General features: G+C 39.6%; 1 protein-coding gene across 1 annotated transcript; it reads left to right on the top strand.

Moving 5' to 3' along the window:
• The first annotated feature begins 605 nt into the window (after positions 1–605).
• vps4a (vacuolar protein sorting 4 homolog A) lies at positions 606–13082 on the top strand. Its single transcript, XM_034685172.1, has 11 exons — positions 606–871; positions 2714–2825; positions 2905–3049; positions 3180–3241; positions 3516–3635; positions 5530–5686; positions 7123–7271; positions 7418–7499; positions 9068–9287; positions 9382–9522; positions 11009–13082. The coding sequence occupies exons 1-11, from the start codon at positions 851–853 to the stop codon at positions 11108–11110; spliced, it is 1311 nt and encodes a 436-aa protein (XP_034541063.1). The 5' UTR covers positions 606–850; the 3' UTR covers positions 11111–13082.
• Positions 13083–13086: the final 4 nt, after the last annotated feature.

The following is a 13086-nucleotide window of genomic DNA, read 5'->3' as shown; positions in this document are numbered from 1 at the left end:
GAATGGTGTAAAAAACATTGCTTTTTTTCTGCTGGGTTTGGAGAAAAGGTCATATTGCCCATCAGTACTCATCAGTAAGTGGAGTAATTTGAGACTCTTGGGAAATCTCTGCGTTTTCCAATGCCTTTGTATCAAGCAATGTTATTATTCCCCTCGTTCCAATTATGACGAACCAATCACAGCTAATCTCCAATCCTCTGTCCTGATTGGTTAAGGGGCGCCCCCCACTCCGTTTGGTTATGAGTCCGGCACTATCATGACTGCACATGCCGATCTGTGTTGGGGGGTTCAGAGGAAATCTGGTTGGGAGGGATAGTGTTGACATTTGAAGTCCCTCTCTGAACAGATGTTTACGCTGTGACTACCAACAGCAGCTTTAAGTTTATATAGAAGGATTTTGAAAGTGATTACAGGTATTACTGCTAGGTGGCAGTGTATGACAGAAGACATATTTACAAATAAAATACAAACATTTTCAACTGGAGATTAAATACAACCCTGTCTTTAGACAAGTCTTAACTATGAAGGTAAAATGTGTATTCTGATAAGCTCAGGGTAAATGCTCGAGAAACGCTGTTTTATTGTGAAAGGACTGACCGGAAGTCCTCCTGTCTTCGGCTAACTTGTGTGTAGCCGCAGTGTTGTGTTGGTTGTGTTGTTGCTGTGGCTCTGTAGATCTGTCATATCTGCTAGCTAACGCAACAGCCTCTGTGTGTTGTCATGTCAGGATCAGGATCAGGATCAGGCTGCCCCCTCACTGCACAGGGCTGTTAACCTCTTCACTTCTTCACACGTCCACTTCAGGGTCCGAGGACAGAAGTCTGTGCGGAGAGCAAGAAGAGGAGATGAAATGACAACGTCAACATTACAGGTAGGAGCTAACCATAGGGAGCTAACCAGCGCTGTAAGCTACAGCTCGGCCCATGAAGCTGCTTCAATCTGAACTAACGGTAGCAAGTCAGCTTAGCTAACTCTGCTGCGGACAGTTCTTCAGTGAGGTTTATTCGAAACAACAGCATTTAGATGATACAATCAGCGTTAATGTGCAGGCCAACAACACAATGAGAACAATATAATGAGGTAGCTCTGTCGGGGTTTAAGAATCTGTCCCCTGATTATAACGGTATTAGCACCGTTAGCTGGGCTGTGGCTCCTGAAGGTGTCAGTGAAACATCAAATACTGAATGTATTGTTCTTTGGAGCCTGGTTATATGAGTAAAAAAAACAGATTATAATGTGTAGCTTAATCCCAGAGATTTATGTGATCTTGTTGTGTTACATGCTTGTGTATTTTGTCTGCTATGTTTTGGTTGCAGCTCCAGTTTTGACAGGTGGACTCCGTATGAAAACACCAACATTTAGAGAAAGACAGAAGCTCTTATAGCAGATAGGATTTTAATTATTGTTTTAAATACAGTGGATATCAAAAGTCTACACACCCCTGTTAAAATGCCAGGTTTTGTGATGTAAACAAAATGAGACCAAGATAAATCATGTCAGAACTTTTTCCACCTTTAATGTGACCTATAACATGAACAATTCAACTGAAAAAAAAATCTAATCTTTTAGGGGGAAGAATAAAAATTAAAAAGATATAATAATGTGGTTGCATAAGTGTACACACCCTCTTATAACTGATGATGTGGTTGTGTTCAGAATTAACCAATCACATTCAAACTCATGACAAATAGTATTCAGTATACACCTGTCATAATTTAAAGTGACTTTGATTAATCCCAATAAAGATCAGCTGTTCTAGGAGGATTTTCATCACATTTCCTCAGTTGCATCTTAAAGTAAAAGCCATGGTCCACAGAGAGCTTCCAAAGCAGCAGAGGGATCTCATTGTTGAAAGGTATCAGTCAGGAGAAGGGTACAAACATGTTCCAAGACATTAGATATACCATGGACCACAGTGAAGACAGTCATCATCAAGTGGAGAAAATATGGAACAACAGTGGCATCACCAAGACCTGGACATCCCTCCAAAACTGATGAAAAGACCAGAAGAAAACTGTTCAAGGAGGCTTCCAAGAGGTCTACAGCAACATTAAAGGATCTGCAGGGATTTCTGACTCGTACTGGCTGTGTACTACATGTGACAACATCTCTCCTATTCTTCATATGTTTCTGATATGGGTAGGGTGGCAAGAAGGAAGCCTTTTCTTATGAAGAAAAACATCCAAGCCCGGCAAAATGTTTCAATAACATACATGAAGTCTCCAAAAAGCATCAAATGTTTTATCGGTGTAATAAAATCAAAAGGTGCTTCAAAAATAATAAGTTAAAGGGTGTGTACACTTATGCAACCACATTATTTTATTTTTTAAGTTTTTATTCTTCCCCCTAAAAGATTTTAATTTTGTTTTCAATTGAATTGTGCATGTTATAGGTCACATTAAAGGTGGAAAAAGTTCTGACATGATTTATCTTGGTCTCATTTTTTTTACATCACAAAACCTGGCATTTTAACAGGGGTGTGTAGACTTTTGATATCCACTGTAGATATAATAAGGTAAGAAAAGAAGGGTTTAGGTTTCACAGTGTATTACATATTTCCACTGTCAGGTTCCTCCTGTCTAGAGTTTTTTAATCGTGATGTGAACTCTGTAAGTCACAAGTGTAAATGCTCTGCCTTCATTCATGTGATTCCACCTTAAATCCATCCTTCATCTCTTCCCTCTCTCCACCTGTTTGTCTGTCTGTGTTGCAGAAAGCGATTGATCTTGTGACCAAAGCCACAGAGGAAGACAAGGCCAAGAACTATGAAGAGGCCTTGCGACTGTACCAGCATGCGGTGGAATATTTCCTACATGCCATCAAATGTGAGTGCTGCAGCCTGACAGTGGGACCGGTTCTGCAGCTTGTATTGGTATTTTTACTCACTTTTCATCTTTTCTCCAGATGAGGCTCATAGCGACAAGGCCAAGGAGAGTATACGAGCAAAGTGCATGCAGTACCTGGACCGAGCTGAGAAACTGAAGGACTATCTGAAGAACAAAGACAAACAGGGCAAGAAGCCTGTGAAGGAGGCCCAGAGCAATGACAAGTACGCTACCTATCCTCTGACTTCTCAGGATACAAGTGTGAGTCTGTGATCCTTATTTGTGTCAACTGTGTGTGTGCGTGTGCGTGTGTGTGTGTGTGTGTGTGTGTGTGTGTGTGTGTTTCTGCTTTAGGAGTGATAGTGACAGCGAAGGTGAAAATCCAGAGAAGAAGAAACTGCAGGAGCAACTTATGGGTGAGTAAAGTCTGACTGAAGAAGGGGACACAGAGGAAACACTTCAGATTTAATGTTTGTTTGATTTTAGAACAGCGTGATCTTCTGATACAGTGAAAATAAATGATCTGACTGATAAGTTTCAGTAACTGAACCGACTGAAATGAAGAAAATGTTGTTAAATTAAATCTTGCTTTATGTTTTGTAACAGTCTGAAGTTCAGTGGAGTTATGAGGTCTTAGTTGTGTTCAGTCATTTTGAAGTCTCCTTCCAAACCTGCTCTGTGTGTGTTCAGGTGCCATCGTGATGGAGAAGCCCAACGTCAGGTGGAACGATGTGGCTGGACTGGAGGGAGCAAAGGAAGCTCTGAAGGAGGCCGTCATCCTGCCCATCAAATTCCCTCACCTCTTCACCGGTACTGTGAGATCATCTGATTTAAAGAGCATCAGCACAACAGCTTTATAGAATTTTTGCAGTTTTTATTATGAGTATTTCTTAAAACCTTTAAAATGTGTGATTAACAAAGTGCATTTTGATAAAGTCTGATCTGAAGCTGTATTTCCTAAACGTCAGAGTTTCACATTGAAACAATAAATACTCCAGAACCCACTCAAACCTTAAATACTGTCCAGGACCTCTGTGATAATATTTACTAGGGATTTAAATTTCAAGTATTTTCCGTGATCGATCTTTGGAAATGTTAACAAGGGAACTGAACAGAAACATATTTCAGACTCACGGTGTCCAGTTTTCTTTAGTCAGCTGATTCACATCGAAACATGCTTTAAACTTAAAACACCTCCCTGATAGCTGAACCACATATGAGACCACATGATGATTGTTCTACGTGATAGAAAATACAAAAAAAAAATGTGCTTGAGTACGTTCTTAACAATCAATTAATCAATAATCGATTAATTGTTGACATTCCTAACATTTACCATGTTTTTTATATCAATTTACAGCAGGTAATAAATTATTTCAACACTTAAATCTGAATAATTCTTCATCTCCACCTTATCTCCACCTCATCTCCACCTGTTTGCTCATAACTTTCTGTCTCTCTTCCTGACATCTATCAGTCCCATCCACTCACTTTATCAGCTGTATGTCTTATCGACCTGGCATTATACATCAGCTCCACTTTTATCATGTTAATATATCATCAATGGAATCTAATGTTTTAATACAACTGCAAAAAGATGTTCAACTAGACATCACCTCTCAATCATTACATTTAAAGAGAGGGCATTCCAGTCATTCCAGTATGTACACTACCAGTCAAAAGTTTGGACACACCTTCTCATTCAATGGTTTTTATTTATTTTAATTATTTTCAACATTGTAGATTAATACTGAAGACATCAAAACTATGAAATAATCTGGCTTTGCCATAATCTGGATTACAACAGTAGTCAAATAGGGCTATCCATTGTGTGCTAACCCTACCTCTGAACAACACAACTGATGGTCTCAAACACATTAAGAAGGCAAGTCATTCTACAAATGAACTCTTGACAAGGCTCATGTTAATTAGAAACCATTCCAGGAGACCACTTCATGAAGCAGACTGAGAGAATACCAAGAGTGTGCAAAGCTGTCATGAAGGAAAAGGGGGCTACTTTACAGAATCTAAAATATAAAACATATTCTGCTTTGTTTAACACTTTTTTCTTCATTCAATAATTCCATATATGTTCTTTCATAGTTTTGATGTCTTCAGTATTAATCTACAGTGTTTACAATCATTAAAATAAATACAAACCCTTGAATGAGAAGGTGTTTACAAACTTCTGATTGGTAGTGTTTGTGTTTCTCTGGGGAGCATGTTGTGTGAAGACCCTGCATGAAACAGATCTGTGATTCTGGATCCATTAGTTTAGTAACTGTGATGGTATACAGATGGAAAAATACGTTCAAATATACAGAATATACTTTGGTGTCTTTAGATATGTATGCAGTCTTTGTGTGGGAAACATTGATTCAGTTTTATTTAATAATCAGAAAAATACTGAAGCAGTTAGTCCACCATTGGTTGCCGTGGAGCCTTAAACAGGATACATCTTGCTTATTTAAAAGCTCTTCACTAAAAAGTCTTTTTTTATATATATTTTGAAATGACTGCTAACTGTCATTTTTATATTCATAAGCATGAATTAATGAAGGGTTTCGTCCTGCTGGTTTTTTATTAGTGAGGACTCAGCTCCCTTGTTATTTGACTGTTGGTGTGCGCAGCAGTAACTCAGTCCTGACTGTAAACATGTGAGACTTCATATGACCATCATAACTCCTGCTCTCTGCATCCTCAGGTAAGAGAACTCCCTGGAGAGGCATCCTGCTGTTTGGTCCTCCAGGAACGGGGAAGTCTTATCTGGCCAAAGCCGTGGCCACCGAGGCCAACAACTCCACCTTCTTCTCCGTGTCCTCCTCAGACCTCATGTCCAAGTGGCTGGGAGAGAGTGAAAAGTACGTCTCTGATGTGAAGTGAAAAGTATACAGTGAGGGTTTGTGATGCTGCACAAATCCATCAACATGTCTTTAACGACTTCTTTGAGAATTTAATCTAACTTGAATTTTAACTCAGAGGAAACCTGACTCTCCATTTGTTTAGATAAATAATGGTCATTGAAAGGACTTATAGCGCTTTTCTAGGTACTCAAAGATGCTTTACAGAAAGTGCGAAAAAACATAGAAAACAAATAAAACAGAACAAAGACAGAGGTGGGGAGGGAGTAGAAGTTTTGTGTTGTATGCTTTTTTGAACAGGAAGGTCTTGAGGAGGTTTTTAAATGATTGAAGAGAGTCAGAGTTAAGGATGTGTGGAGGGAGGGAGTTCCAGAGAGTTGGGGCAGCGATGGCGAAGTCTCCGTCCCCTAAAGTCAACATCAACAATCTTAAAATAACAACAAACACAATCATAAATAGAACCACAGACTTCTGTCTAAACAAGAGCTCACACATTCATTTCATTGAGGATTGTTCAATACAAGATGAATACAGTAAATCATGATGAGGGCCCACATCCGAGGCAAAGGGGACGTCTTTTTTCAAGTCTGCCAGATATTTTAGAGTCACTGTGGGTTCCACTGAATGAAGCCTTAGTTTTGACGCTCTCTAAAATCCCTTTCTTGAATTTCCCTCTGAAAAGAACTCAACAGGGCCACGTGATAAAGTGTAAGCTGTTTAAGGTGTTTATTTTCCATGTTTTTATCCACAAATCCTAAAAGAGAGTGAGAGAGAAAGAGAGAGGTAAAAAAAACATCTCCACTCTCTCCTTGTCGAACTGCCACCTCACTAATTCAAAAACTGATCTTCTACGGATGACCCTTAACAAGGGGGCGGGGTTACAGCAGGCATGATTCAGCCACCCTTCCAACAGAGGACATCTATATCACAAATCCAAATACCTTTTAATATTATTAGAAGATACTAACAGCACAATGAACTTGAACTTTTACCTATGTATAAATGTAAAGATGTATCTTTATCCTTGTGAATGAACTATCTATGTAAATTATTATCTTGCACATTAACTTTTACATGAATTATTACAACATTATAAATTGCATTTAAGCTCCTACAGTCACATTCACAAAAGAAGGGCACAGCTGCTTTCAAACAGATTTCAGTGCATCTCTCATTGGACTGCAGGTACATGAAAACTCATTGCTCTGCTGCATGTGTATAGATAAGCTCATGTGTGTTTACTTCAGAGGTGCAAACAGCAGAGCTGAAATCCATGTTTAGATGAAGTGAGATAAAAGTGTCATCAGAGGTTTGGTAGAGACTGAAGTGCTTTGATAAACTATCAGACTTTCTATCAACAGTTCCTCCTTTTATCATAAAAGAATACTTTTTCTCTAAATATCGTCTGCACATCATTTTTTCTCTGTGTCTCTCAGGCTGGTGAAGAACTTGTTCGACTTGGCTCGCCAACACAAACCCTCAATCATCTTCATCGATGAGGTGGACTCGCTGTGCGGCTCCAGGAATGAGAATGAAAGTGAAGCCGCCCGCCGAATCAAGACAGAGTTCCTGGTCCAGATGCAGGGTGAGCTGAATGAGACTGACATGGAGACAGGAATACATATTATCAAATATTATTTACCTCAATGTACTAAAGCGGGAGGATAGAAACATGATCAAAGGACCTTGAATAGAAACAGGACGTCTGAATGAAGCTCTCTGGTTTTGCAGGTGTGGGAAACAACAACGATGGGATCTTAGTGTTGGGAGCCACCAACATCCCCTGGGTGCTCGACGCTGCCATCAGAAGACGGTCAGAATCACTTCACTACTCCATTGTTGTTGTTTAGGATGTGTTAGTCTAAATACCCGTCTCTTACCAAACAGATGATCGGTCTGTCGGAGGAGATCCAGAATCAGGGAGGAGCTAGTTCTCTTCTTACTGTTTTAAATGACACGTATTGACTTCAGCTAAATGAAGCGCTCTTGTACTCAAGCTGAACTCTACAGCACAGAGGTTTTGACACTACTTTGTTGAAATTCTCACACAAACAAGTGAGTACACGGTGCACTCAGTGTGCTGCATGTTTGTGTTCTCACAGGAGTATCTCAGAGAAAACACAGCCCATGAAAACATGATGATTCAGAGGATCAGGAGCTCTTACTCAAACACAGTGGTTTGTATCAGTGTGTTATTAGACAAACACTTCCATCTCATTTTTAATCTCCAACGTTTCCTCTGAAATGTACTGAAAGACCTTAAGTCAGGTAACAGGAGGTGCTCAGTTTGGAAGGAAATCAGATGTGAGACCACAGAGATGAGTTTTTAGTGGTCCTGAAACAACAAAGTGTCCTGGTTATGACCAAGTCACTGAAGTTTCACACTTATATGACATTTCATCCTGGTTTTATGTAGTGCTGGGCGATAATGAAAATTATGTTATCACAATAAAATATTTCATATTAGTGGATATTGCTAATTATCACTTTAAATATCAAATCATTATTTCATTTAAATGTAAAGGCAGATTTTTGCTCCTGAGTGAAAGTTGAAGAAACCAGTCAGTTTGTTCATTTGTATCTGGGTTTAGTTTTCTGATAAGCTTCTTGAATCCATCATTTCTGACAGCACTAAGTAAGATGTATACGTTTTCTTCCGTGTCGCTGTCACTCGTTTCATCTGTGTTTACGTTCCGCTCTAAACATCTTTAAGCCCCGCCCACCTCTCACCCTGCAATATGATTGGCTGTTCAATACTGTATTCTTCTTCTTTCTAATGTTGGGTGGAAAGTAGCGTTTGAGGCTCATTAGCGCCCCTCCCTTTCCAGTGGTTGGGGGGTGTAATTACAGGGCTAAATATATCAAATTTATTGAACATTAGTTATATCTATATTGAGAAAATGATATCATCATAATTAATGAATTATCGCCCAGCCCTAGTTTTATGGGACCTTGACATGCCGCCTGAAGTACTCTGACAGAGAGCAGAACCCTGTGGCATGAGTACAGTACAGCTTCTCTAGGTCTCTGATCATTCATGACTCAGATGATCAGATATCATTTAAATTTGCACACAGACCTACAGAAACCAGGATACTGCCGTGATCAGCTGTTAAAGGACATGATTAAGTAGGTGGAGTAAACATCATTTAGACCAAAAGCAGGATTGGGCTCGACATCTTGATACTCATGAGTATGGAAATACACGTGTATGACCTGTGACCTCCTGTTTGACAGCTCCAGTAGAACATAACAAAAGAAAGTCTGGACTTCACCCCAACAATGTTTTCACTCTGTAGTCTTTCATACCACTAATCTTGAGTACGAGGACTTCATGTTTCAAACATCTGCTGACGTGCCCGTGCCTCTGTCTCACGTCAGATTTGAGAAGCGTATCTACATCCCTCTGCCAGAGGAGCCAGCTCGGGCTCAGATGTTCCGTCTCCACCTCGGAAACACTCCCCACAGCCTGAGCGAGGCCGACCTGCGGCAGCTTGCCCACAAAACAGATGGTTACTCCGGTGCAGACATCAGCATTATCGTCCGGGACGCTCTCATGCAGCCTGTCAGGAAGGTCCAGTCTGCCACGCACTTCAAAAAGGTGACTGCAGTCAGCTTTAAAATCAAAACATGTAATAAGACTGTGGTTAATAAAGTTCCTAACAGTTGTTCTGTTTGTTTTCTTCTTCCTGCAGGTCCGTGGCCCGTCTCGGAGCAACAACCAGCTGATGGTGGACGACCTCCTGACTCCCTGTTCCCCCGGTGATCCTGCAGCTCAGGAGTTGACCTGGATGGATGTGCCTAGTGATAAGCTACTGGAGCCCATAGTCTGCATGGTGAGACACTTTCTTTCACGTCTCCTGGGTCACAACTGAACAAGATGATTCCACATACAGTACACATCCATGAAACTGACACCACGGGTTTGACATGCAGCCTAAGTGATAATCAAGTTAAATATAAAACTGAGTCCCTCTGTGTTTTTACAATCAGGAGCTACACTCAGAGTTCTAAGAGGGATGGTGATGGTCGCATGCACACAGTCACAAGCACAGAAGAAAAATGTTTTCTTTCTTTTCTTTTGCTGCAAGAATAAATTGCATTAATATTTGACAGTTTGTGACAAACATGACACAAACCAGAAATATATATGCAGACAAGGGGAAAAGAAAGAGAAGAAAAAGAAAGAAAAAGAGAAAAACAAAACAAAACAAAAAAAAAAACAGTCAGGAGCTACACTTTAAGACACACTGTGTTTTTACAATCGTAAGATGTATGATCTGTGAACATTTGATATGAACGGTGACGTGACGCTACATCAGGGAGCATGAGAGTGTCATCTGATTTAGATAAGCTCAGTTGAACTTTGTAGTTTTATCTCCAGAAAGAACATAAACACTCACATTCATTCATTACTTTCACATCCAGATCATTCACTCACCTCATTGTTTGTTTCTTACACATCATCCATGAAGAAACAGGAGCAGGGAAAGTAAAAAACATGACCAGAGCGTGAACATTATTCAGATTAAACATCACTGAATTTAATAAAAACATTCATAGATTTGACTTTAAAAACTGTCCTTAATTCTCCAACTTATCTATCTATCTATCTATCTATCTATCTATCTATCTATCTATCTATCTATCTATCTATCTATCTATCTATCTATCAATCAAGCTTTATTTATAAAGCATCTTTCAGATAAATCAAATGCAATCCAAAGTGCTTTAAAGCGATTGAAAACAAGACAGAAGCAGAAATAAAATAACAGCAAGACATAAAAAAAATACAAAAATGTGTTTTGAAGAGACTAATGCACACCAACAACAATAAAATATAATTAATTAAAATTATTTAAAGTTAAAGCATCAAAATAATAATAAGAATTTAATTATGTAAAATAAATTCAATAAAAAAGGTAAGGATAAAAGTTGAAGATAAATAAAGTCACTATACATTTCAATAAAACTGACTTAAGAAATAAAAAAATAGAAAAACAACACTAAATCAACACAATACATTAACATAATAAGAATATAAATAGTTGAAATAAATAAATACATAAAGGTAGGGATAAAAGCTGAAGATAAATAAAGTAGGGCAGTATAAATATTAACAAAACTGAGAAGACAAATAATAAAAACAATACTTTAAGTTATGAAACAACATTAAAATCAATATAAAACATTAAAATGATACAATTATGAAACCCTACATAAAAATTCAGACTGAATAGAGAAGTTTTTAGTTTACTTTTTTATTATTATTATTGGCTTTTACAGACATTAAAGTGACGTGTCCCTCTCTCTCCTCTGCAGTCGGACATGCTGCGCTCTCTGTCCACCACCCGTCCCACAGTCAACACTGAAGACCTGCTCAAGGTCAAGAAGTTCACAGAGGACTTTGGGATGGAGGGCTGAGAGACAGAGCCCTCTCTTACCTGGATCAAACTACTCTCCACAAGCTGCCCTCCCATACCCATCTAACTGCTGTATCATCCTGTACGCTTTCTCTCAGCCCAGCGCTTGGTTCACTTCCTCTCAGGGATGGAAAGAGGAGAGGAGTCCTCCCTCTTTGACCCAGGTCAGTATGGTTTAAGTCCTCTGGGGAAGTTGACTGATTGCTAAACCTTGGTGTGATTTGGTATTAGGACAACAAAGCCCACTACACTACAAGAACTTTTCATCTAACCTGCATCACGGCGAGGAAACGTGAAGTCCTCCCCCCTCTGAGCCCCCTCCGTCTGACTGAAAGACTGTACATTTTGTTGCCATTGTGCACTTTGCTTTGGATCACCATGAAGGACAGTGACGAAGAAGAAGAAGAAGAAGAAGATAGTTCTCCTGCCTGGCATGCGAGTGTGAATGCATCTAAGTGTTTTTATTAAACTCGTGTGTCTTATTGTTTGTGTCTGTGAGTTGAGCGCCCCGTTATTTTGTTATTTGACGAAGGGTTAAATTAACGAATCATCTCTGCCTCAGTGTCCCCATACCACTCTATGTGTGTGTGTGTGTGTGTGTGAGCGACACACTCATGTTTTACATTTACGATACAAGAGATGTGCTTGATTGAGCCGAACGTCACATCACTCTGAACACCTCGCAGTACTTTGAAGAGGTGTTCTGGAGCTTTGGTCACAATACGAGATGATTTCTCGACTTGTTGTTATATTGTAAATGTTTCTGTTCTCTGTCAGGGCTTCTGATCCACATCTGCTTCAAAGCTGAGGTCTCAAGGTCAACAGCAGCTGATCCTTTAGAGAGTTGTTGTGGAGCTTTTGCTCAGATGACATGACGTTCAGAACCACAGCTTTCAGGCCTGCATGGATGAAAAGTCCACAAGACGTTTAGAAAGGATGAAAGACGTCTTTAATTCTGATTTCATCACTTGGAAAGTTCCAACAAACAACCAGCAGAGTTTATTTGACTTTGTATTTTATGATTCTGTCAAAAACAGGAAGCTGGACTGGGATTTGTCACATTTTTTAAGTGCTCAGTACCATTAATGTGAGAAAATTCAAACACTCAAACCCTGAGCATCAGACAAGAATTCCCTTTATTTGTCATTGTTTAGAAAATGATGAGACAAAATAGAAGTTTAAAAAAGTTTTAAAGTATTTTTGTTTCATGTGAACTTTAAGCAGCTGATGAAGGTCGAGTGAAGTGACAGAAAGATGAAGGGGTTAGATTTTTTTAACCGCTCTTTCAAAATCCAGAAATGAATCTTAAACTTTAATTCAACCAAGCTAAAACTGGTTCCTGCACTACATTTCCCAGAATCCCCCCTGTCTGCGTCTGAGCTGTAATGTGTTGTTTTGAATCTGTCTTCTTGTAGCATTTCTCGTGTTAATGAGATTCAATGAAGCACATCTCTTTGCTCGACAGTGTCCTGCACATTATTTATACAGCATGTCTGACGACGTGTGTCGACTGTACTAGAGACTCAGTATGTTTACACTTGAAGTATTTCTTTTGTTGTTGTTTTCTGATAGAGCTCCAGTGATAGACCGTCCTTTGTTTTGTCATTTTGGAGGCTAATATAAACGCCACGTTCCCTCCTGAGGCAGACTCTACATAATGTTCCATCACTGTGTTCAGGGCTGGCTGTCATTCTCAAACCGGGTCCCTCAGTGGATCAAACTGCTATTGGATGTTTTTGTGTACCACCAGTCTGACCTCTCACTGTCTCATCAGGCCCGTCTGTGTGTGAGGGCGCTCTATGTTAGCTCAGAGTGCCGTCACTGCTCAGTGTTTGTGGAGGTACGTACTGGTTCAGTGGGAGGTCGGCTTAGCGTCCCTTTTAGGGGGCTTAACCTGCTGCTGGCCCTGTAACCATAACTACTAATTTATCCTGCATTAATAAAAACTGACATTTCAAATGAAAGAAACACAACACC

The sequence above is a fragment of the Notolabrus celidotus genome, chromosome 6 (assembly GCF_009762535.1).
Source record: "Notolabrus celidotus isolate fNotCel1 chromosome 6, fNotCel1.pri, whole genome shotgun sequence".
Taxonomy (NCBI): Eukaryota; Metazoa; Chordata; class Actinopteri; order Labriformes; family Labridae; genus Notolabrus; species Notolabrus celidotus.
This window is presented reverse-complemented; position numbering and strand designations above follow the sequence as displayed.